At 59.6% G+C, this 21,268-nt stretch overlaps 1 protein-coding gene across 1 annotated transcript in view; it reads right to left on the bottom strand.

Annotated features, from left to right (window-relative positions):
• LOC311156571 (prominin-1-A-like) overlaps positions 1-20,057 on the bottom strand; it is a 62,043-nt gene extending 41,986 nt beyond the window's left edge. The window contains exons 1-23 of the mRNA XM_084210582.1: positions 19,925-20,057; positions 19,519-19,732; positions 18,402-18,454; positions 17,979-18,184; positions 17,453-17,573; positions 17,243-17,306; positions 16,811-16,900; positions 16,415-16,605; positions 16,253-16,327; positions 15,889-15,952; positions 15,506-15,665; positions 15,095-15,247; positions 14,498-14,621; positions 14,260-14,351; positions 13,950-14,034; positions 13,699-13,842; positions 13,395-13,466; positions 13,175-13,264; positions 12,995-13,048; positions 12,581-12,661; positions 12,207-12,275; positions 12,021-12,110; positions 11,641-11,753 (exon numbers count right to left, since the gene is read on the bottom strand). Coding sequence (XP_084066708.1) covers positions 11,641-11,753; positions 12,021-12,110; positions 12,207-12,275; positions 12,581-12,661; positions 12,995-13,048; positions 13,175-13,264; positions 13,395-13,466; positions 13,699-13,842; positions 13,950-14,034; positions 14,260-14,351; positions 14,498-14,621; positions 15,095-15,247; positions 15,506-15,665; positions 15,889-15,952; positions 16,253-16,327; positions 16,415-16,605; positions 16,811-16,900; positions 17,243-17,306; positions 17,453-17,573; positions 17,979-18,184; positions 18,402-18,454; positions 19,519-19,648 — 2,321 coding nt within the window. The 5' untranslated portion in view covers positions 19,649-19,732; positions 19,925-20,057. The remainder of the gene's footprint in view (positions 1-11,640; positions 11,754-12,020; positions 12,111-12,206; positions 12,276-12,580; positions 12,662-12,994; positions 13,049-13,174; positions 13,265-13,394; positions 13,467-13,698; positions 13,843-13,949; positions 14,035-14,259; positions 14,352-14,497; positions 14,622-15,094; positions 15,248-15,505; positions 15,666-15,888; positions 15,953-16,252; positions 16,328-16,414; positions 16,606-16,810; positions 16,901-17,242; positions 17,307-17,452; positions 17,574-17,978; positions 18,185-18,401; positions 18,455-19,518; positions 19,733-19,924) is intronic.
• Between the last annotated feature and the right edge of the window lie 1,211 nt (positions 20,058-21,268).

The following is a 21,268-nucleotide window of genomic DNA, read 5'->3' as shown; positions in this document are numbered from 1 at the left end:
GCTTTGTGCTTTCCGAGATGCTAACCCTAGGCGTAACCCTAACCCTAACCCTAGGCAGGAAAAGCAGGCCTGGCCTAGGGCTGCTCCCAAGGAAAAAGCCGTGGAGGCAGGCATCTTGTGGCAGTTTTGCGCTCCCCTTGGGATGCCTTTCGCAGCTGCAGTGTGCCTGGAGCTGGGGGCTTTGTGCTTTCCGAGATGCTAACCCTAGGCGTAACCCTAACCCTAACCCTAACCCTAACCCTAGGCAGGAAAAGCAGGCCTGGCCTAGGGCTGCTCCCAAGGAAAAAGCCGTGGAGGCAGGCATCTTGTGGCAGTTTTGCGCTCCCCTTGGGATGCCTTTCGCAGCTGCAGTGTGCCTGGAGCTGGGGGCTTTGTGCTTTCCGAGATGCTAACCCTAGGCGTAACCCTAACCCTAACCCTAACCCTAACCCTAGGCAGGAAAAGCAGGCCTGGCCTAGGGCTGCTCCCAAGGAAAAAGCCGTGGAGGCAGGCATCTTGTGGCAGTTTTGCGCTCCCCTTGGGATGCCTTTCGCAGCTGCAGTGTGCCTGGAGCTGGGGGCTTTGTGCTTTCCGAGATGCTAACCCTAGGCGTAACCCTAACCCTAACCCTAACCCTAACCCTAGGCAGGAAAAGCAGGCCTGGCCTAGGGCTGCTCCCAAGGAAAAAGCCGTGGAGGCAGGCATCTTGTGGCAGTTTTGCGCTCCCCTTGGGATGCCTTTCGCAGCTGCAGTGTGCCTGGAGCTGGGGGCTTTGTGCTTTCCGAGATGCTAACCCTAGGCGTAACCCTAACCCTAACCCTAGGCAGGAAAAGCAGGCCTGGCCTAGGGCTGCTCCCAAAGAAAAAGCCGTGGAGGCAGGCATCTTGTGGCAGTTTTGCGCTCCCCTTGGGATGCCTTTCGCAGCTGCAGTGTGCCTGGAGCTGGGGGCTTTGTGCTTTCCGAGATGCTAACCCTAGGCGTAACCCTAACCCTAACCCTAACCCTAACCCTAGGCAGGAAAAGCAGGCCTGGCCTAGGGCTGCTCCCAAGGAAAAAGCCGTGGAGGCAGGCATCTTGTGGCAGTTTTGCGCTCCCCTTGGGATGCCTTTCACAGCTGCAGTGTGCCTGGAGCTGGGGGCTTTGTGCTTTCCGAGATGCTAACCCTAGGCGTAACCCTAACCCTAACCCTAACCCTAGGCAGGAAAAGCAGGCCTGGCCTAGGGCTGCTCCCAAGGAAAAAGCCGTGGAGGCAGGCATCTTGTGGCAGTTTTGCGCTCCCCTTGGGATGCCTTTCGCAGCAGCAGTGTGCCTGGAGCTGGGGGCTTTGTGCTTTCCGAGATGCTAACCCTAACCCTAACCCTAACCCTAACCCTAACCCTAACCCTAGGCAGGAAAAGCAGGCCTGGCCTAGGGCTGCTCCCAAGGAAAAAGCCGTGGAGGCAGGCATCTTGTGGCAGTTTTGTGCTCCCCTTGGGATGCCTTTCGCAGCTGCAGTGTGCCTGGAGCTGGGGGCTTTGTGCTTTCCAAGATGCTAACCCTAGGCGTAACCCTAACCCTAACCCTAGGCAGGAAAAGCAGGCCTGGCCTAGGGCTGCTCCCAAGGAAAAAGCCGTGGAGGCAGGCATCTTGTGGCAGTTTTGCGCTCCCCTTGGGATGCCTTTCGCAGCTGCAGTGTGCCTGGAGCTGGGGGCTTTGTGCTTTCCGAGATGCTAACCCTAGGCGTAACCCTAACCCTAACCCTAGGCAGGAAAAGCAGGCCTGGCCTAGGGCTGCTCCCAAGGAAAAAGCCGTGGAGGCAGGCATCTTGTGGCAGTTTTGCGCTCCCCTTGGGATGCCTTTCGCAGCTGCAGTGTGCCTGGAGCTGGGGGCTTTGTGCTTTCCGAGATGCTAACCCTAGGCGTAACCCTAACCCTAACCCTAACCCTAACCCTAGGCAGGAAAAGCAGGCCTGGCCTAGGGCTGCTCCCAAGGAAAAAGCCGTGGAGGCAGGCATCTTGTGGCAGTTTTGCGCTCCCCTTGGGATGCCTTTCGCAGCTGCAGTGTGCCTGGAGCTGGGGGCTTTGTGCTTTCCGAGATGCTAACCCTAGGCGTAACCCTAACCCTAACCCTAACCCTAACCCTAACCCTAGGCAGGAAAAGCAGGCCTGGCCTAGGGCTGCTCCCAAGGAAAAAGCCGTGGAGGCAGGCATCTTGTGGCAGTTTTGCGCTCCCCTTGGGATGCCTTTCGCAGCTGCAGTGTGCCTGGAGCTGGGGGCTTTGTGCTTTCCGAGATGCTAACCCTAGGCGTAACCCTAACCCTAACCCTAGGCAGGAAAAGCAGGCCTGGCCTAGGGCTGCTCCCAAGGAAAAAGCCGTGGAGGCAGGCATCTTGTGGCAGTTTTGCGCTCCCCTTGGGATGCCTTTCGCAGCTGCAGTGTGCCTGGAGCTGGGGGCTTTGTGCTTTCCGAGATGCTAACCCTAGGCGTAACCCTAACCCTAACCCTAACCCTAACCCTAGGCAGGAAAAGCAGGCCTGGCCTAGGGCTGCTCCCAAGGAAAAAGCCGTGGAGGCAGGCATCTTGTGGCAGTTTTGCGCTCCCCTTGGGATGCCTTTCGCAGCTGCAGTGTGCCTGGAGCTGGGGGCTTTGTGCTTTCCGAGATGCTAACCCTAGGCGTAACCCTAACCCTAACCCTAACCCTACTCCTAACCCTAGGCAGGAAAAGCAGGCCTGGCCTAGGGCTGCTCCCAAGGAAAAAGCCGTGGAGGCAGGCATCTTGTGGCAGTTTTGCGCTCCCCTTGGGATGCCTTTCGCAGCTGCAGTGTGCCTGGAGCTGGGGGCTTTGTGCTTTCCAAGATGCTAACCCTAGGCGTAACCCTAACCCTAACCCTAACCCTAACCCTAGGCAGGAAAAGCAGGCCTGGCCTAGGGCTGCTCCCAAGGAAAAAGCCGTGGAGGCAGGCATCTTGTGGCAGTTTTGCGCTCCCCTTGGGATGCCTTTCGCAGCAGCAGTGTGCCTGGAGCTGGGGGCTTTTGCTTTCCGAGATGCTAACCCTAGGCGTAACCCTAACCCTAACCCTAGGCAGGAAAAGCAGGCCTGGCCTAGGGCTGCTCCCAAGGAAAAAGCCGTGGAGGCAGGCATCTTGTGGCAGTTTTGCGCTCCCCTTGGGATGCCTTTCGCAGCTGCAGTGTGCCTGGAGCTGGGGGCTTTGTGCTTTCCGAGATGCTAACCCTAGGCGTAACCCTAACCCTGACCCTAGGCAGGAAAAGCAGGCCTGGCCTAGGGCTGCTCCCAAGGAAAAAGCCGTGGAGGCAGGCATCTTGTGGCAGTTTTGCGCTCCCCTTGGGATGCCTTTCGCAGCTGCAGTGTGCCTGGAGCTGGGGGCTTTGTGCTTTCCGAGATGCTAACCCTAGGCGTAACCCTAACCCTAACCCTAACCCTAACCCTAACCCTAGGCAGGAAAAGCAGGCCTGGCCTAGGGCTGCTCCCAAGGAAGAAGCCGTGGAGGCAGGCATCTTGTGGCAGTTTTGCGCTCCCCTTGGGATGCCTTTCGCAGCTGCAGTGTGCCTGGAGCTGGGGGCTTTGTGCTTTCCGAGATGCTAACCCTAGGCGTAACCCTAACCCTAACCCTAGGCAGGAAAAGCAGGCCTGGCCTAGGGCTGCTCCCAAGGAAAAAGCCGTGGAGGCAGGCATCTTGTGGCAGTTTTGCGCTCCCCTTGGGATGCCTTTCGCAGCTGCAGTGTGCCTGGAGCTGGGGGCTTTGTGCTTTCCGAGATGCTAACCCTAGGCGTAACCCTAACCCTAACCCTAACCCTAACCCTAGGCAGGAAAAGCAGGCCTGGCCTAGGGCTGCTCCCAAGGAAAAAGCCGTGGAGGCAGGCATCTTGTGGCAGTTTTGCGCTCCCCTTGGGATGCCTTTCGCAGCTGCAGTGTGCCTGGAGCTGGGGGCTTTGTGGTTTCCGAGATGCTAACCCTAGGCGTAACCCTAACCCTAACCCTAACCCTAACCCTAGGCAGGAAAAGCAGGCCTGGCCTAGGGCTGCTCCCAAGGAAAAAGCCGTGGAGGCAGGCATCTTGTGGCAGTTTTGCGCTCCCCTTGGGATGCCTTTCGCAGCTGCAGTGTGCCTGGAGCTGGGGGCTTTGTGCTTTCCGAGATGCTAACCCTAGGCGTAACCCTAACCCTAACCCTAGGCAGGAAAAGCAGGCCTGGCCTAGGGCTGCTCCCAAGGAAAAAGCCGTGGAGGCAGGCATCTTGTGGCAGTTTTGCGCTCCCCTTGGGATGCCTTTCGCAGCTGCAGTGTGCCTGGAGCTGGGGGCTTTGTGCTTTCCGAGATGATAACCCTAGGCGTAACCCTAACCCTAACCCTAACCCTAACCCTAGGCAGGAAAAGCAGGCCTGGCCTAGGGCTGCTCCCAAGGAAAAAGCCGTGGAGGCAGGCATCTTGTGGCAGTTTTGCGCTCCCCTTGGGATGCCTTTCGCAGCTGCAGTGTGCCTGGAGCTGGGGGCTTTGTGCTTTCCGAGATGCTAACCCTAGGCGTAACCCTAACCCTAACCCTAACCCTAACCCTAACCCTAGGCAGGAAAAGCAGGCCTGGCCTAGGGCTGCTCCCAAGGAAAAAGCCGTGGAGGCAGGCATCTTGTGGCAGTTTTGCGCTCCCCTTGGGATGCCTTTCGCAGCAGCAGTGTGCCTGGAGCTGGGGGCTTTGTGGTTTCTGAGATGCTAACCCTAGGCGTAACCCTAACCCTAACCCTAACCCTAACCCTAGGCAGGAAAAGCAGGCCTGGCCTAGGGCTGCTCCCAAGGAAAAAGCCGTGGAGGCAGGCATCTTGTGGCAGTTTTGCGCTCCCCTTGGGATGCCTTTCGCAGCTGCAGTGTGCCTGGAGCTGGGGGCTTTGTGCTTTCCGAGATGCTAACCCTAGGCGTAACCCTAACCCTAACCCTAGGCAGGAAAAGCAGGCCTGGCCTAGGGCTGCTCCCAAGGAAAAAGCCGTGGAGGCAGGCATCTTGTGGCAGTTTTGCGCTCCCCTTGGGATGCCTTTCGCAGCTGCAGTGTGCCTGGAGCTGGGGGCTTTGTGCTTTCCGAGATGCTAACCCTAGGCGTAACCCTAACCCTAACCCTAGGCAGGAAAAGCAGGCCTGGCCTAGGGCTGCTCCCAAGGAAAAAGCCGTGGAGGCAGGCATCTTGTGGCAGTTTTGCGCTCCCCTTGGGATGCCTTTCGCAGCTGCAGTGTGCCTGGAGCTGGGGGCTTTGTGCTTTCCGAGATGCTAACCCTAGGCGTAACCCTAACCCTAACCCTAGGCAGGAAAAGCAGGCCTGGCCTAGGGCTGCTCCCAAGGAAAAAGCCGTGGAGGCAGGCATCTTGTGGCAGTTTTGCGCTCCCCTTGGGATGCCTTTCGCAGCTGCAGTGTGCCTGGAGCTGGGGGCTTTGTGCTTTCCAAGATGCTAACCCTAGGCGTAACCCTAACCCTAACCCTAACCCTAACCCTAACCCTAGGCAGGAAAAGCAGGCCTGGCCTAGGGCTGCTCCCAAGGAAAAAGCCGTGGAGGCAGGCATCTTGTGGCAGTTGTGCGCTCCCCTTGGGATGCCTTTCGCAGCTGCAGTGTGCCTGGAGCTGGGGGCTTTGTGCTTTCCGAGATGCTAACCCTAGGCGTAACCCTAACCCTAACCCTAACCCTAACCCTAGGCAGGAAAAGCAGGCCTGGCCTAGGGCTGCTCCCAAGGAAAAAGCCGTGGAGGCAGGCATCTTGTGGCAGTTTTGCGCTCCCCTTGGGATGCCTTTCGCAGCTGCAGTGTGCCTGGAGCTGGGGGCTTTGTGCTTTCCGAGATGCTAACCCTAGGCGTAACCCTAACCCTAACCCTAACCCTCACCCTAGGCAGGAAAAGCAGGCCTGGCCTAGGGCTGCTCCCAAGGAAAAAGCCGTGGAGGCAGGCATCTTGTGGCAGTTTTGCGCTCCCCTTGGGATGCCTTTCGCAGCTGCAGTGTGCCTGGAGCTGGGGGCTTTGTGCTTTCCGAGATGCTAACCCTAGGCGTAACCCTAACCCTAACCCTAGGCAGGAAAAGCAGGCCTGGCCTAGGGCTGCTCCCAAGGAAAAAGCCGTGGAGGCAGGCATCTTGTGGCAGTTTTGCGCTCCCCTTGGGATGCCTTTCGCAGCTGCAGTGTGCCTGGAGCTGGGGGCTTTGTGCTTTCCGAGATGCTAACCCTAGGCGTAACCCTAACCCTAACCCTAACCCTAACCCTAGGCAGGAAAAGCAGGCCTGGCCTAGGGCTGCTCCCAAGGAAAAAGCCATGGAGGCAGGCATCTTGTGGCAGTTTTGCGCTCCCCTTGGGATGCCTTTCGCAGCTGCAGTGTGCCTGGAGCTGGGGGCTTTGTGCTTTCCGAGATGCTAACCCTAGGCGTAACCCTAACCCTAACCCTAGGCAGGAAAAGCAGGCCTGGCCTAGGGCTGCTCCCAAGGAAAAAGCCGTGGAGGCAGGCATCTTGTGGCAGTTTTGCGCTCCCCTTGGGATGCCTTTCGCAGCTGCAGTGTGCCTGGAGCTGGGGGCTTTGTGGTTTCCGAGATGCTAACCCTAGGCGTAACCCTAACCCTAACCCTAACCCTAACCCTAACCCTAGGCAGGAAAAGCAGGCCTGGCCTAGGGCTTCTCCCAAGGAAGAAGCCGTGGAGGCAGGCATCTTGTGGCAGTTTTGCGCTCCCCTTGGGATGCCTTTCGCAGCTGCAGTGTGCCTGGAGCTGGGGGCTTTGTGCTTTCCGAGATGCTAACCCTAGGCGTAACCCTAACCCTAACCCTAGGCAGGAAAAGCAGGCCTGGCCTAGGGCTGCTCCCAAGGAAAAAGCCGTGGAGGCAGGCATCTTGTGGCAGTTTTGCGCTCCCCTTGGGATGCCTTTCGCAGCTGCAGTGTGCCTGGAGCTGGGGGCTTTGTGCTTTCCGAGATGCTAACCCTAGGCGTAACCCTAACCCTAACCCTAACCCTAACCCTAGGCAGGAAAAGCAGGCCTGGCCTAGGGCTGCTCCCAAGGAAAAAGCCGTGGAGGCAGGCATCTTGTGGCAGTTTTGCGCTCCCCTTGGGATGCCTTTCGCAGCTGCAGTGTGCCTGGAGCTGGGGGCTTTGTGGTTTCCGAGATGCTAACCCTAGGCGTAACCCTAACCCTAACCCTAACCCTAACCCTAGGCAGGAAAAGCAGGCCTGGCCTAGGGCTGCTCCCAAGGAAAAAGCCGTGGAGGCAGGCATCTTGTGGCAGTTTTGCGCTCCCCTTGGGATGCCTTTCGCAGCTGCAGTGTGCCTGGAGCTGGGGGCTTTGTGCTTTCCGAGATGCTAACCCTAGGCGTAACCCTAACCCTAACCCTAGGCAGGAAAAGCAGGCCTGGCCTAGGGCTGCTCCCAAGGAAAAAGCCGTGGAGGCAGGCATCTTGTGGCAGTTTTGCGCTCCCCTTGGGATGCCTTTCGCAGCTGCAGTGTGCCTGGAGCTGGGGGCTTTGTGCTTTCCGAGATGCTAACCCTAGGCGTAACCCTAACCCTAACCCTAACCCTAACCCTAGGCAGGAAAAGCAGGCCTGGCCTAGGGCTGCTCCCAAGGAAAAAGCCGTGGAGGCAGGCATCTTGTGGCAGTTTTGCGCTCCCCTTGGGATGCCTTTCGCAGCTGCAGTGTGCCTGGAGCTGGGGGCTTTGTGCTTTCCGAGATGCTAACCCTAGGCGTAACCCTAACCCTAACCCTAACCCTCACCCTAGGCAGGAAAAGCAGGCCTGGCCTAGGGCTGCTCCCAAGGAAAAAGCCGTGGAGGCAGGCATCTTGTGGCAGTTTTGCGCTCCCCTTGGGATGCCTTTCGCAGCTGCAGTGTGCCTGGAGCTGGGGGCTTTGTGCTTTCCGAGATGCTAACCCTAGGCGTAACCCTAACCCTAACCCTAGGCAGGAAAAGCAGGCCTGGCCTAGGGCTGCTCCCAAGGAAAAAGCCGTGGAGGCAGGCATCTTGTGGCAGTTTTGCGCTCCCCTTGGGATGCCTTTCGCAGCTGCAGTGTGCCTGGAGCTGGGGGCTTTGTGCTTTCCGAGATGCTAACCCTAGGCGTAACCCTAACCCTAACCCTAGGCAGGAAAAGCAGGCCTGGCCTAGGGCTGCTCCCAAGGAAAAAGCCGTGGAGGCAGGCATCTTGTGGCAGTTTTGCGCTCCCCTTGGGATGCCTTTCGCAGCTGCAGTGTGCCTGGAGCTGGGGGCTTTGTGCTTTCCAAGATGCTAACCCTAGGCATAACCCTAACCCTAACCCTAACCCTAACCCTAGGCAGGAAAAGCAGGCCTGGCCTAGGGCTGCTCCCAAAGAAAAAGCCGTGGAGGCAGGCATCTTGTGGTAGTTTTGCGCTCCCCTTGGGATGCCTTTCGCTGCTGCAGTGTGCCTGGAGCTGGGGGCTTTGTGCTTTCCGAGATGCTAACCCTAGGCGTAACCCTAACCCTAACCCTAGGCAGGAAAAGCAGGCCTGGCCTAGGGCTGCTCCCAAGGAAAAAGCCGTGGAGGCAGGCATCTTGTGGCAGTTTTGCGCTCCCCTTGGGATGCCTTTCGCAGCTGCAGTGTGCCTGGAGCTGGGGGCTTTGTGCTTTCCGAGATGCTAACCCTAGGCGTAACCCTAACCCTAACCCTAACCCTAACCCTAACCCTAGGCAGGAAAAGCAGGCCTGGCCTAGGGCTGCTCCCAAGGAAAAAGCCGTGGAGGCAGGCATCTTGTGGCAGTTGTGCGCTCCCCTTGGGATGCCTTTCGCAGCTGCAGTGTGCCTGGAGCTGGGGGCTTTGTGCTTTCCGAGATGCTAACCCTAGGCGTAACCCTAACCCTAACCCTAACCCTAACCCTAGGCAGGAAAAGCAGGCCTGGCCTAGGGCTGCTCCCAAGGAAAAAGCCGTGGAGGCAGGCATCTTGTGGCAGTTTTGCGCTCCCCTTGGGATGCCTTTCGCAGCTGCAGTGTGCCTGGAGCTGGGGGCTTTGTGCTTTCCGAGATGCTAACCCTAGGCGTAACCCTAACCCTAACCCTAACCCTCACCCTAGGCAGGAAAAGCAGGCCTGGCCTAGGGCTGCTCCCAAGGAAAAAGCCGTGGAGGCAGGCATCTTGTGGCAGTTTTGCGCTCCCCTTGGGATGCCTTTCGCAGCTGCAGTGTGCCTGGAGCTGGGGGCTTTGTGCTTTCCGAGATGCTAACCCTAGGCGTAACCCTAACCCTAACCCTAGGCAGGAAAAGCAGGCCTGGCCTAGGGCTGCTCCCAAGGAAAAAGCCGTGGAGGCAGGCATCTTGTGGCAGTTTTGCGCTCCCCTTGGGATGCCTTTCGCAGCTGCAGTGTGCCTGGAGCTGGGGGCTTTGTGCTTTCCGAGATGCTAACCCTAGGCGTAACCCTAACCCTAACCCTAACCCTAACCCTAGGCAGGAAAAGCAGGCCTGGCCTAGGGCTGCTCCCAAGGAAAAAGCCATGGAGGCAGGCATCTTGTGGCAGTTTTGCGCTCCCCTTGGGATGCCTTTCGCAGCTGCAGTGTGCCTGGAGCTGGGGGCTTTGTGCTTTCCGAGATGCTAACCCTAGGCGTAACCCTAACCCTAACCCTAGGCAGGAAAAGCAGGCCTGGCCTAGGGCTGCTCCCAAGGAAAAAGCCGTGGAGGCAGGCATCTTGTGGCAGTTTTGCGCTCCCCTTGGGATGCCTTTCGCAGCTGCAGTGTGCCTGGAGCTGGGGGCTTTGTGGTTTCCGAGATGCTAACCCTAGGCGTAACCCTAACCCTAACCCTAGGCAGGAAAAGCAGGCCTGGCCTAGGGCTGCTCCCAAGGAAAAAGCCGTGGAGGCAGGCATCTTGTGGCAGTTTTGCGCTCCCCTTGGGATGCCTTTCGCAGCTGCAGTGTGCCTGGAGCTGGGGGCTTTGTGCTTTCCGAGATGCTAACCCTAGGCGTAACCCTAACCCTAACCCTAACCCTAGGCAGGAAAAGCAGGCCTGGCCTAGGGCTGCTCCCAAGGAAAAAGCCGTGGAGGCAGGCATCTTGTGGCAGTTTTGCGCTCCCCTTGGGATGCCTTTCGCAGCTGCAGTGTGCCTGGAGCTGGGGGCTTTGTGCTTTCCGAGATGCTAACCCTAGGCGTAACCCTAACGCTAACCCTAACCCTAACCCTAACCCTAACCCTAACCCTAGGCAGGAAAAGCAGGCCTGGCCTAGGGCTGCTCCCAAGGAAAAAGCTGTGGAGGCAGGCATCTTGTGGCAGTTGTGCGCTCCCCTTGGGATGCCTTTCGCAGCTGCAGTGTGCCTGGAGCTGGGGGCTTTGTGCTTTCCGAGATGCTAACCCTAGGCGTAACCCTAACCCTAACCCTAACCCTAACCCTAACCCTAACCCTAGGCAGGAAAAGCAGGCCTGGCCTAGGGCTGCTCCCAAGGAAAAAGCCGTGGAGGCAGGCATCTTGTGGCAGTTTTGCGCTCCCCTTGGGATGCCTTTCGCAGCTGCAGTGTGCCTGGAGCTGGGGGCTTTGTGCTTTCCGAGATGCTAACCCTAGGCGTAACCCTAACCCTAACCCTAACCCTAGGCAGGAAAAGCAGGCCTGGCCTAGGGCTGCTCCCAAGGAAAAAGCCGTGGAGGCAGGCATCTTGTGGCAGTTTTGCGCTCCCCTTGGGATGCCTTTCGCAGCTGCAGTGTGCCTGGAGCTGGGGGCTTTGTGCTTTCCGAGATGCTAACCCTAGGCGTAACCCTAACCCTAACCCTAGGCAGGAAAAGCAGGCCTGGCCTAGGGCTGCTCCCAAGGAAAAAGCCGTGGAGGCAGGCATCTTGTGGCAGTTTTGCGCTCCCCTTGGGATGCCTTTCGCAGCTGCAGTGTGCCTGGAGCTGGGGGCTTTGTGCTTTCCGAGATGCTAACCCATGGCTCACAGAAGGAGAGCAAATGGGTGCTGTGGTCCCCTCCATCCTGGCTGCCTGATCTGATCAGAGAGCATTGGCTCTTACAGGCCCCCAGAGCATCAGTGCTCCTTCTCCTGGCAGGCACAGCAGGGCCCCACGCTCAGGCGCCCCAGCTCCCTATGCCTCAACTTCAGCTCCATGAGGTTCCTGGGCATCTGAGCCCATGTCTCCAGCCAGCTCAGAGGGGTGGCAGGAGCTGGGGAACCCCCCAGCACAGTAGCTGTACCACAGGGCCACGATGTAGCCCTCAGGAGTCGGAAATTCAACTAGAAACTGCTCACTATCCCCAGGGGTCAGTGCCTGTGCTGGCGGCGGAGCTGCCAGGCAGAGTGTCTCAGAGGGCTGGGGGCAGCCCCAGGACACTGGTGGCCACAGGCATGTGAGCAAGCACTGCACCCTCGTGGCAATGCCACCAACCACACAGCACACTGCAGTCTGCACAGCTGGGCTCACATGCCAGTGCTCCACACAAAAATGGTGCAAAACAGAGTGAGTCAGGTGGTGGACTCGAGCCAGGCTGTGGCTGCAGCCCTGCCAGGCTCCTTCCTCCAAAGGGAATGCACCTTTGTCTTCCCAAACAGGAGGTTCAGAGCAGTCAGAGAAAAGCTCCAGAACACCCCCATCCTCAGAGGCTGAGGGCCCCAAGTAACCTCTCAGATTCTCCCCAGCCCACATTACTTTAGCATGAGCCCCACAGGCTACCACAGGACATGAAGAAACAGGTGGCAGGGGGACTCCAGACCCAGTGTGGTCACAGGGGGTGGGGCTGCTCCTCACCTGTACACATCAGCAATATCCATGCGGCGGTAAAACTTGGCAAGTCTGACAGCCAGGATGATGCTGGGCAGCAGGAACAAGGTGCACCAGCCCAGGCTGAACCAGAAGGCATTCTGCATAGGGTGCAGGAAGCGCCATTAGGTCCAGAGAGCCACTGGGAGAAACTCTTTTACTGCCAGGACTCCCCAGTGACCACCCATTCCTTCTCAGAGCCTGGCCTTTCCTCTTAGCCACAGCACTTTGCTGGGCAGAAGCTGAGCACTGCTTCCTGTGCCTCCCTATTCCTTCCCTGCAGCCCTTATCCTTGCATGAAGAGGACAAGAGGACCTCACCGCCACCCCACACGTGTGTGTCAGTCTACACACCGCTGCCCCACTCACCACAGAGTCCATGATATAGTCACAGCCAATGACCTCCACATTATCCAAGGACTGAGCTATGGGCTTGCAACGTGCCACATCTTCTGTCACCTGGGGACATGGTGGGGACAGCATATGTCAGCATCCACCAAGCCTTGCAGCTCATTCTCCCCTTCTCTCCGCCTCACTGAGGAAGGTTCAGCTTACCCTGCTCTTGGCCCATGAAATGTAGGTCTCAAAGAAATCCAGCAGCTGCTCCAGGAAGGCCAATGTCTCCTGGAGGGGCAAGCACAGAATGGAAATGTTGCACCACCAGCCCCCTCCATGCCCCATGTCCCTTCCATGTCAGGCCCAGGGCTCTCAGACCACCTCAGCCCAGCAGCAACAGGGCTGAATGCTTCACTCCACCTCAGTCCCTTGCCAGGGATGCCATAAAGGAAGGGGGCACCCAGGGGTGCAAGAGACACTCAGGGAAGGCAAGCAGGATGAGCAGCCAGACAAGGTTTGGCTTCCCTGTATAGAGGGAGGTCTTGGTGAGGGGGTCTGGTGTGTGACCTGACAGCAGGGCAAGGCAAGCTCACGTTCTTGATGATGTTTGGCATCTCCCTCTCCAGGAACTCCTGGGTTTTGTTGGCTTTGTCCAGCGCAGCTGTTGTCTGTCCCTGAGGTGAAAGGTGCTCTCAGCTCTGTGATCTAAGTGGGGTCTCTGCCCTTCACTAGCCCTGCACAGCAGCACTCCCTGGGCATAGCCTCTCGGAGCTGTGTTGTTTCCAGCAGTCACACGCTGGTAGTGCCAAGTACCTCAGGTGGAGGGAGCCTGCACCTGACAGGGTCCATGGCCTCCCTCCCTCTACCCCATGAACAGCCCTGCAGCACATGAAGAGTGCCACAGCAGCCCCCAGACTGCAGGTTAGCCCCACCACCTCCACTGCAGGACCTCAGGGGTGCTTTGCAGGGTGCCCAGGACTGGCATGCATTCTCCTTGTGCAGCTTACCTCTAGCTGGGCAGCCCCACTCTGCACTGAGTAGATGTTCTCCTTCAGACTTTGCTGGGGACGGAGAGAAGGGGGATCAGAGGTGCAGATCCCAGAGCTTAGGCAAGACCCTACCAGCAGGCTCTGAGCTCTAGGGAAGCCCAACCTAGCATCCCCAAGACATGCCCCAGCATCACTCACCAGTGGCCCAGAGAAGCTCGCCTGCATCTCCTTTTCCAGCTCCCTCAGTTCACGAGCATTATCTTCCAGGTCCTTCTTCACGTCTGTGCCCTGAAAGAGCTGCAGTCAGCAGTGCCCAGCTCTGTGCCTCCTTCAACACCCAGGCAGGCACAGAGGAGCCCAGTAACCAGTGGCTTCGGGGACAGGGTGGCTATGGCTCTGGGGTCTCATGGTCTCTCACCACTTTTTCTGCCAGCTGCTCCAACTCTGCAGCCAGATCTAGGAGGCTTCCTTGGGTCATATTCTGATCCAGCTGGAAAAGGCAGAGACAGAGCCATGAGAATGAGGAATGGGGTTCACAAGGGGAGCTATACCCCTTCTTTGTGGGACTGAGTGGAGCCAGGGACTTCTAGGCAGAGGATGTGCCTTGTTACTCTATCAGGTTGCACAGATGGCAGAGGACTCTCACAGTGGCAAAAAGGAGAGTGCAGTCAACCTCCTCAACCCACATCCAATCCCCCACCCCAATCCCAAGACCAGCACACCTGCTCCAGGGTGAGGGTGAAGTTGGGAGGCTGTCCGGCCTGACTGGCACTCAGCAGCAGGTCTTTCTGGCTCTGGTTGAGCAGGGAGATGGGGCTTAGGGTGATGTTCATCTTCTCAAAAGCTGTGGAGATGTCTCCTGCGTACTGCCAGAGCAAAGAGGGCCATGATGGGACATGTGCTGGCCCCTCACTGTCCCCTCAGCTCTTGGTCTGGATTCCTGCCCTCAAGACCCTGGCACCCCCACGCTCACCTGGCTGATGTTCAAGAGCTCATCCAGGGATACACTCTGATCCAAGTGCAGAGTTTGCCACAGGGAAGCATCTTGCTGGCACTGCCTGCAGGATGGGGGCATGGGGTTTAAAACAGGGCAGGCGAGGGCCACCTTCTCCCAAGAGCATGTCCTCACCTGTGCAGGCAGGTTGCACCTTGCTCCTTCCCTGTGATCAGTGCCTACCCACAGCCTGGGAAAGTAGGGCAAGCTGCCCTGCTCCTGGAGATCATCTGAGGGCATTGAACAGCTCTACCCCCACCAAAGACACAGTGTCAGGGCTGGGACCCACCTGTATATCTCTGAGAAGTTTGTCGTGTCACCCTTCAGGCCCAGCAGCTCTGAGAGATTGAAGTTAGGGATCTTGCCAGGGCTGTCCAGGAGCTAAGAGCAAGGAAAGAGATGGAGAAACTAGAGATAGTGCGGGGCAGGACACCTTGGAAGAGCATCTCAAATGGCTGCCTCTGCTCCACCAGCAGCCCTCATTTAGGAAGCAGTATCTCCAGGCAGTTTCCCCACAGCAAGCTTACCTGGAAGAGCTGCTGGTTGCGCCAGGACTCACAGAAGAGCATGTAAATATTCCCCCCCAGCACAAAGATGATCATCACCAGCAGCATGAGCAGCCAGTAGAAGATGAAACTGAAGCCAACCCCTCTGCCGGGACAGAAATGCCATCACCACCAGCAGCCCAGTGGCCCAGCTCTGATGCTGGCATTGCCCCCAGCTCGCAGAGCCCAGGGGCTGCACTCCCCTCACCCCCCCAGTTGTAGGAACACCACCCTTATCACAAGCTTGTCCCTGTTCTGCCTTCAGACCCCAGAGCATGGCCAGGCTCTGCCCTGGAGCTTGGACTCCAGAATAGCTCCCCACAGCTTTGCAAGCCAGCACTCCCCTGCGGAGCTGCAGGACCCACACTGCCAGCCCTCGCTGCCACGGGCCACACGGCTCCCCTCAAACGCCTCTCACCAGCACCACGTTTGACCTTCAATTTACCACCTGCACGGGGAGTTGCCACGGGGCAGGCCATTAGTAAAATGATGATTTGGGAGCTCGAGTGTTCCCAGGCCAGCCCTGCCCACCCATCCCACCGCTCCCACACGTGTCCTTGGCAGCCAACTGAGCCTCACGCCATGAAGAAGTTCCCGCCAGCATGCGAGAGGCTGCTGCGCTGTGTGGGCAGCACACATTCCTTCAGCCCCAGGGGCCCCAGCAGCAGCCCAAAAACATTGCAGAGGACCACCAGCAGCACCGTGCAGCACAGGAGGGCACACACGATCAACCTGGGGCAAGACAAAGGGCAGGAGTCAGGCAGCAGAACCTGGGACACTGAGCAGCACCCTGCAGCCCACTGGCTGCCTTCATGGGGAGGAAAAAAGGTCCCAGACACCACAGCAGGGAAGGGGCAAGTGTGTCTGCAAGGCACAGCTCTGACTTCCCTGCACCCACAACCCCACCACCCTGCAAGCCCCCACCTCCAGCAATGGGAGGAGTAGGAGCCTTAAAATCCCCCAGACAATGGAGTCCAGCCCCTCTCCCACCTGAGCCCATCCCAGGCTATGATCGGCTCCCTGTACTTCTCCAGCACGGATGTGGCATTGTTCACAAAGGCCCCAACTTTCTGCTCCGCATCCAGGAGTGGCAACCTTCCCTGCACGTTTCTGATCTCCTGCCTGATGAGGAGCAGCTGGTCCTGGCTCTCTGCGAGGAATGGGGACATGCTGACATTGTGAACTGCTGCCCAGGTCCTGCAGGGCAGCGGGCACTCAGAAAGGATAGGAAAGGGGCAGTCATGGCCAAGGATGACATTGGCATGATGGCACCTGGGGACAGCCAGAGCTGCAGGGAAGGCCTCCAGGAAAGAATGGCTTGAGAAGAGAGAATCCTGGAAGAGGGAGAAGTCAGCACACAAAGCCCTGCTTACTTGCCACCACTTCTTGGGACTGCTCTTGCACCTTGTCGGGGGTCATGCCCAGTGTTCTGTTAACCTGCATCCAGGGAAGCACAGCATGAAACTCACATCCCTGCCTGCAATCCAGGGCTGAGCAGCACATCACATTGAACCCAGACCCTAGTAACACAGAACAGCCAGGCTCCCCACAGCACCCAGTCCACCTACCAGTGTGCAGGGATGGTTGAGATAGTGAGCAGACCTCTGGCCAGCCCTTCCCTTGGTGTGACAGACTGAACTCCTGACAGAGCTCTTCCCAACCCACACCCTGTCAGCACAGCCTCAGCAGTTGCAGCAGCACCCAGCTTTGTGCCTGGGTGAAGGAGACACCCCTTACCTTCTCTAAATCAGTCTCTATGTTTGACTCAGAGACCTCATGCAGTGCCTCCAGCTGCTGCTCCACTCCTGGGATCTGTGGGGAAGAGCCTGGGGTGAGGGAGCTGTGGGGGCTGGGGCAGGGGCTGCTGGGGCCCCTCACCCACACCTTGCCCCTCCTCACCGTGCTGAAGTTGGCAGTGAAGGTGAGCCCATCCAGGGACACTCGGCCGCAGGGGAGGCCACATTTCTGCAGGGTGTCATTGAGCCTGTCCCTCAGGCTGAGCAGCCACTGGCTGTAGTTGCTCTGCAGCTCCTCGAGGTCTGAGCGGCTGATGGCAATGTTGGCAAAGGTGCCGTTCAGCGTCTCCATCCCTGGGGAGAGAGCAGGGAGCTCAGGGCCTCATCCTGCCACTGTGGCAGGGACTCCACATCCAGCTGAACCTTGGGAACCCATGAAAAAATGCAACATACAGGCACCCCCAAAGTGCTCCCATGGGAGCCTTACCCAAACATGCACCCACCCCATCTCTTGATCCCCCTGAGTCCCTTGCCAGTCTCCCAGGGATGGGGCCAGTACCTTGCAAGAGGCTCTGGAGAGATCCCAGAGCCCCGTCCGTGCTCCTCCTGATGTGTGAGGTGATCATACCGCCCAGTTTGGGCCCAATGTCTGCAGAGATGGGAGAGGTGGTGTCAATAACAGGATCCCTGCAAGGTCCTGGAGCTTGCAGGAAAGCTGGTGAAAACACTGACACCACCAGCATCCCTCCCTCCCCGACCCGCCAGGTGGAGGGCAATGGGAATATCAGAAACTGGAGCAGAGCTGGAGTTTGGAAGAGCCTCCAGACCCTTTAGATGTCCCCATAAGAACAAGCCCAGTGGCCTGCAGGGTCAGCAACAGGGCAGAAAGGTAAACCCACACAACACTCCCACTGCCCAAGAACCCCCAGCCCTGGAGCAGCTCCCACAGGGCCCTGGGGATGCTCCGGCCGCTCCTGTCACACACCCTCACCCTGGAGGCTGCGGTTGGCATAGTCCAGCGGGACATCGCTCTTGTCGATGACAAAATCAACTTGCTGTAGGGATAGAGATGTGGTGTCAGTGAGGGTGGGGACCTTTCTCTGCTGCCAGCCCCTCTGCTGCCCTTCCCCACAGGGCTATTTGGGCTGCTCCTCCCGCCTGGCCCCTTGCCCCCAAGACATGGCAGGGGGACCATGCGTGCCTGGGGGATGGAGGCCAGGTAGGTGTGGATGTTGTCCAGGGTGTTGTTCACATTGGGGAAGGCGCTCTTCACAGCCTGGGAGAAGCGGGTGTTGCTGATGAGGGCACAGACACCACCAGCCCTATAAGGGAAGGGTGGCAAGGTCAGTCCCAATGCTCCCCCCCCCAGTACCCTCCAAATGCACCCACACAGACCCCAGCCTGCAGGGTCTAGAGCACACCAATGACTCCTGCTTCCAGTGCATCCCAGCACGTGCCCTGCCCTGAGGGACCAGAGAGGAGGGACGCAGGAAACTGAGGCACGGCAGAGCCCGGTACGCCGTGGGGAAGCTGTGGGGACAGGGCTGCACGGTGCCGGTGCGCAGCTCCCCCGGGGCCAGCTCCCCACCGCCGCTGCTTCCTCTCCTTTGTCCCGCCGTGCCGGGATCTACTCGTGAACAATGGCAGCTTCCTGGCACGGCCGCCAAGCGCCGGCATTTCCAGCCACCCCTGGGTTCCATCCGGAGCCTCCCGGCCAGCGCACTCACAGGAGGAAAGCGGAGACCAGCAGGACGGAGGCCCAGAGCGCCCGGCGCCGGCAGCGCATCCGCCGGCGCTGCTTCTGGTACATGCGGCCCCCGCAGTTCCCGCAGCAGCGGCAGCAGCAGAAGCAGCATCCCACCAGCGGCACGAGGATGATGAGGAGGATTCCAATGGCCGCGCAGACCAGGAAGCCCAGTTCGTAGTGTAGCAGCTGTGATAGGAAGAATGAGAAGCAGCGTAACACTGGTCCCTCAGCTCTGCGCACCCTGTCCAGACCCAAACAGACAAAATGGGTCCCCCCAGGGAGCAGAACATGTCCCCTTGCTGCTGCCCGGCATCCAGGGCTCAGCCTCAGAGCAGTGCCCACCAGCATTCCCCAGTCCATGGTGGTCTGGGGATGCCAGCTCCCCACCCCAGCTCCTGCTCACCTCATTGATCTCCTGGCTGAACCCGCTCTGGGACTGCTCAAAATTAATCAGCTCTGGGAGACAAGAAGCACAGAGGGCTGTAAGCAGGTGCTGGGTTCTGTGGAGCTCTCCAAGAGGGTCCCAGACCCTGCTCACCCCTCCCAACCCAAGGCATCACCTGCAGCTCAGACCAGCTCCGAGTATGGCATTTTTCTCCCTTGCAGCTGCCCTCCCCAGCCATCACATCCTGCAGCATTTTTGCAGCCAGGAAAAGTGCTGCCAGCTCCCAGGCTCGCAGGGGTTCACAGAGAAAGGGAGTTCCTCACCACTGTGGGCATAAGGGACACTGCCCTGGGGCTGCCCTCCTGCTGCCCAGCCCTACACAGAGGCCCAAGGGCACTGCCAGTGAGGAATGAGTACTGGGGCAAAGGCCCACTGCCACGCTGCCTCTTTCATTCCCAGAGCTGTCCCTGCCTGTGCCCTCATTACAAGCCTTCATGGCACATGGGGACATTGATCGTACCCTGGTGTCTATGTGACACAGGTCCACAAAGCAGGACCTGTGCTGCCAGCCACACCTTTGCCAGCATGTTGATGGTGAGCAGGGGTTGAAGCCAGTGAAGGAGGACGCACAAGTGGCAGTACCCAGAGTGGCATTTCCCTCCAGGTGGGCAGCACTTGCCCCGTGAATATGGAGCAGCTGCAGGGTCCTGGTATCACCTGTGCAAACCTGCAGATGCTTTGGGACAGAGCTGTGACAGCAACAGGAGCAAGGGCAAGTGCTGTCAAGCAGGGCAGTGCACAGGGAGAGCACACAGTGCTGCCACTGGCACCAGGACACACTGCTCTTGGTGGCCAGCAAACACCAGAGGGCTGCAAGACAGGCAAAGACCCTGCAGGCAGAGTGGGGATTGCTCTGCACATTTTTGGGGGCCTAAGAATAAGATACCTGGAGGGAGGATAGGACAGGACTCTGCAAGGTGGCCGTACCTCTAACGCCTGTCCTGGGGCCCAGCTAAGATAGCCCCCTTAAGACAGTTGTTATGGGACATGAGCAGGACACAGCTGGCGATCCTGGGGATCCCACTCCCGATTACCCCAGCCATTACACCCCTACCACCCCCCGCCATGCACCCACCTACAGGCAGGGCGTTGGGCTGCACCAGCCGCAGGAAGCCGTGTGCCATTGCCACCAGCCCCGGTGTGCTGCTCCCCGGCGCCTCGGGGCCAGGGCCGTACGTGGGCTTCGAGATGTTCCCCAGCTCCATCGCAGCAGCTCCTGTGGACACCTGGGCACCGAGAGGAGCTGTCGGTGTCGTCGGGGATTGGGACCACCCAGCCTGCCCTGCCTCCTGCCGCCGACCAGGAAATGCAGAGAGAAAAAATCAGGCACCTGCCCGGAAGGACAGAGCTGCGGGAGAGCACCGAGGAAGGATGGGCGCACACATCCCCACCCCTGTGAGCAGTGGGGTGGGAAGCCAGACAGGAGGTGCCCACGAGGGTCCGGGGGGCTGTGGGGGGTGAAGCGGATTCAGAGCACTCACCCTGTCCTCTGACACCTCTCTGCACCCACAGCTGCGGCAGGGTCCGGCCGCAGTGTGCCAGCGCCCAGGTCTGTGGTTTGTTTAAGTTTCAGCGGTGATTGCTGACAAGCTGTTTGCCGGGGCAGGCGGCGATGCCGGGATCGCCCCACCCTGCCCCTTACGGCTCTTGGCACCCGGTCGCCTCGGGCCGCCTCCCTACCCCGGGGTCAGGGTCACCACCGACCTGTCCCGATACAGGCATCGGGAAGAGTTTCTCTCCTCCCTCTTCGCTAAGCTCCCCTGCCCGTGCTGGTTTCCTCCTGCCCCAACCCAGGAGCTGGGTGGCCCGGGGTGATCCCGAGGGCAGCCGTCCCGCCCGCTCCGCCCCACACCATCTCCATCCTTTCGGGATGGGGTGCGTTGAGCCGTTCAGAGTTTCAACACAACCCAGCTGTAGCCACAGAAGCAGGTTTTGCATCTAAAAACCTTTCGAAATGGGGCACTGCGGCAAACCCGGCATTTTTCACACGCGTCCCGGTCCGCCCCCCCCCCAAGCGGGGAACAGCCTCAGGGGTCCCCAGACAGCATTTTTGCCCAAAGGCTGGGCGCCCGCTCGGCTCCATCCCCACTCCCCGCAGAGCTTTCCCACGCCGCGTGCCTCCATCCCCCGCCTCGCCGCCGGAGCTCCGGGAACCGCAGCCGGAGACAGGGGCGGGGAGGGGCCGGAGGTCGCTCCCGGTTGTGCCGCGGACGCACCCGGTGGACGCGGGGCAAGTACCCCGGGCGTCACGTCCCGGCAGGCGGAGCTCCCCAGCCGGGCACGGCTCCGCACCGAGCCCGCGGCGCGGGTGGCTCCGAGAGGTGCGGGGAGGGCCGGACAGAGCCGCCCCTTCCGCCCCGGCCCGCCGGGGTCTGTCCGGCCGCGCCGGCCCCCTCTGCTGCCGATGGGGAGCCCTCTGCCCACCTCTCCCCGCTGCACCTTGGCACCCCTCCTCCACCCGAGGGGCAGCCCTGCTCCTGGTCCCAGCTCACCCTGAAATCCTGCATCTCCTCCAGGAGACCCTGGCCCCTGCCCTGTCCCGCGTGGGAGAGCCGGCCGCCCACAGGCCCTCTGCCTGGGGATGCTCCTTCCTTGTCTAAGAGAACCAGCACTCATCCCACACTGCCAGAGCCACTGCTGGCCCCTCCAGCAGCCCACCCGGCTATAGCACCCTTGCCCAGAGCCCGCCCAGCTGCCCGCCTTGCCCCTATGGCAGCCCTCCACTGTGCCCTGCACTCCCCACCCCCTGCCCCGAAATAGCTGGAGCCCCCAGCATGGTCCTTGGCCCCTGCCCTGTGTCCCTCCATGGGACACCCCGGGCTTTT

The sequence above is a fragment of the Fringilla coelebs genome (genome assembly GCF_963513975.1).
Source record: "Fringilla coelebs genome assembly, chromosome: 8".
In the NCBI taxonomy this organism is placed as follows: Eukaryota; Metazoa; Chordata; class Aves; order Passeriformes; family Fringillidae; genus Fringilla; species Fringilla coelebs.
The sequence above is the reverse complement of the archived record's forward strand: the minus strand, read 5'-3'. Positions and strand labels throughout refer to the sequence as shown.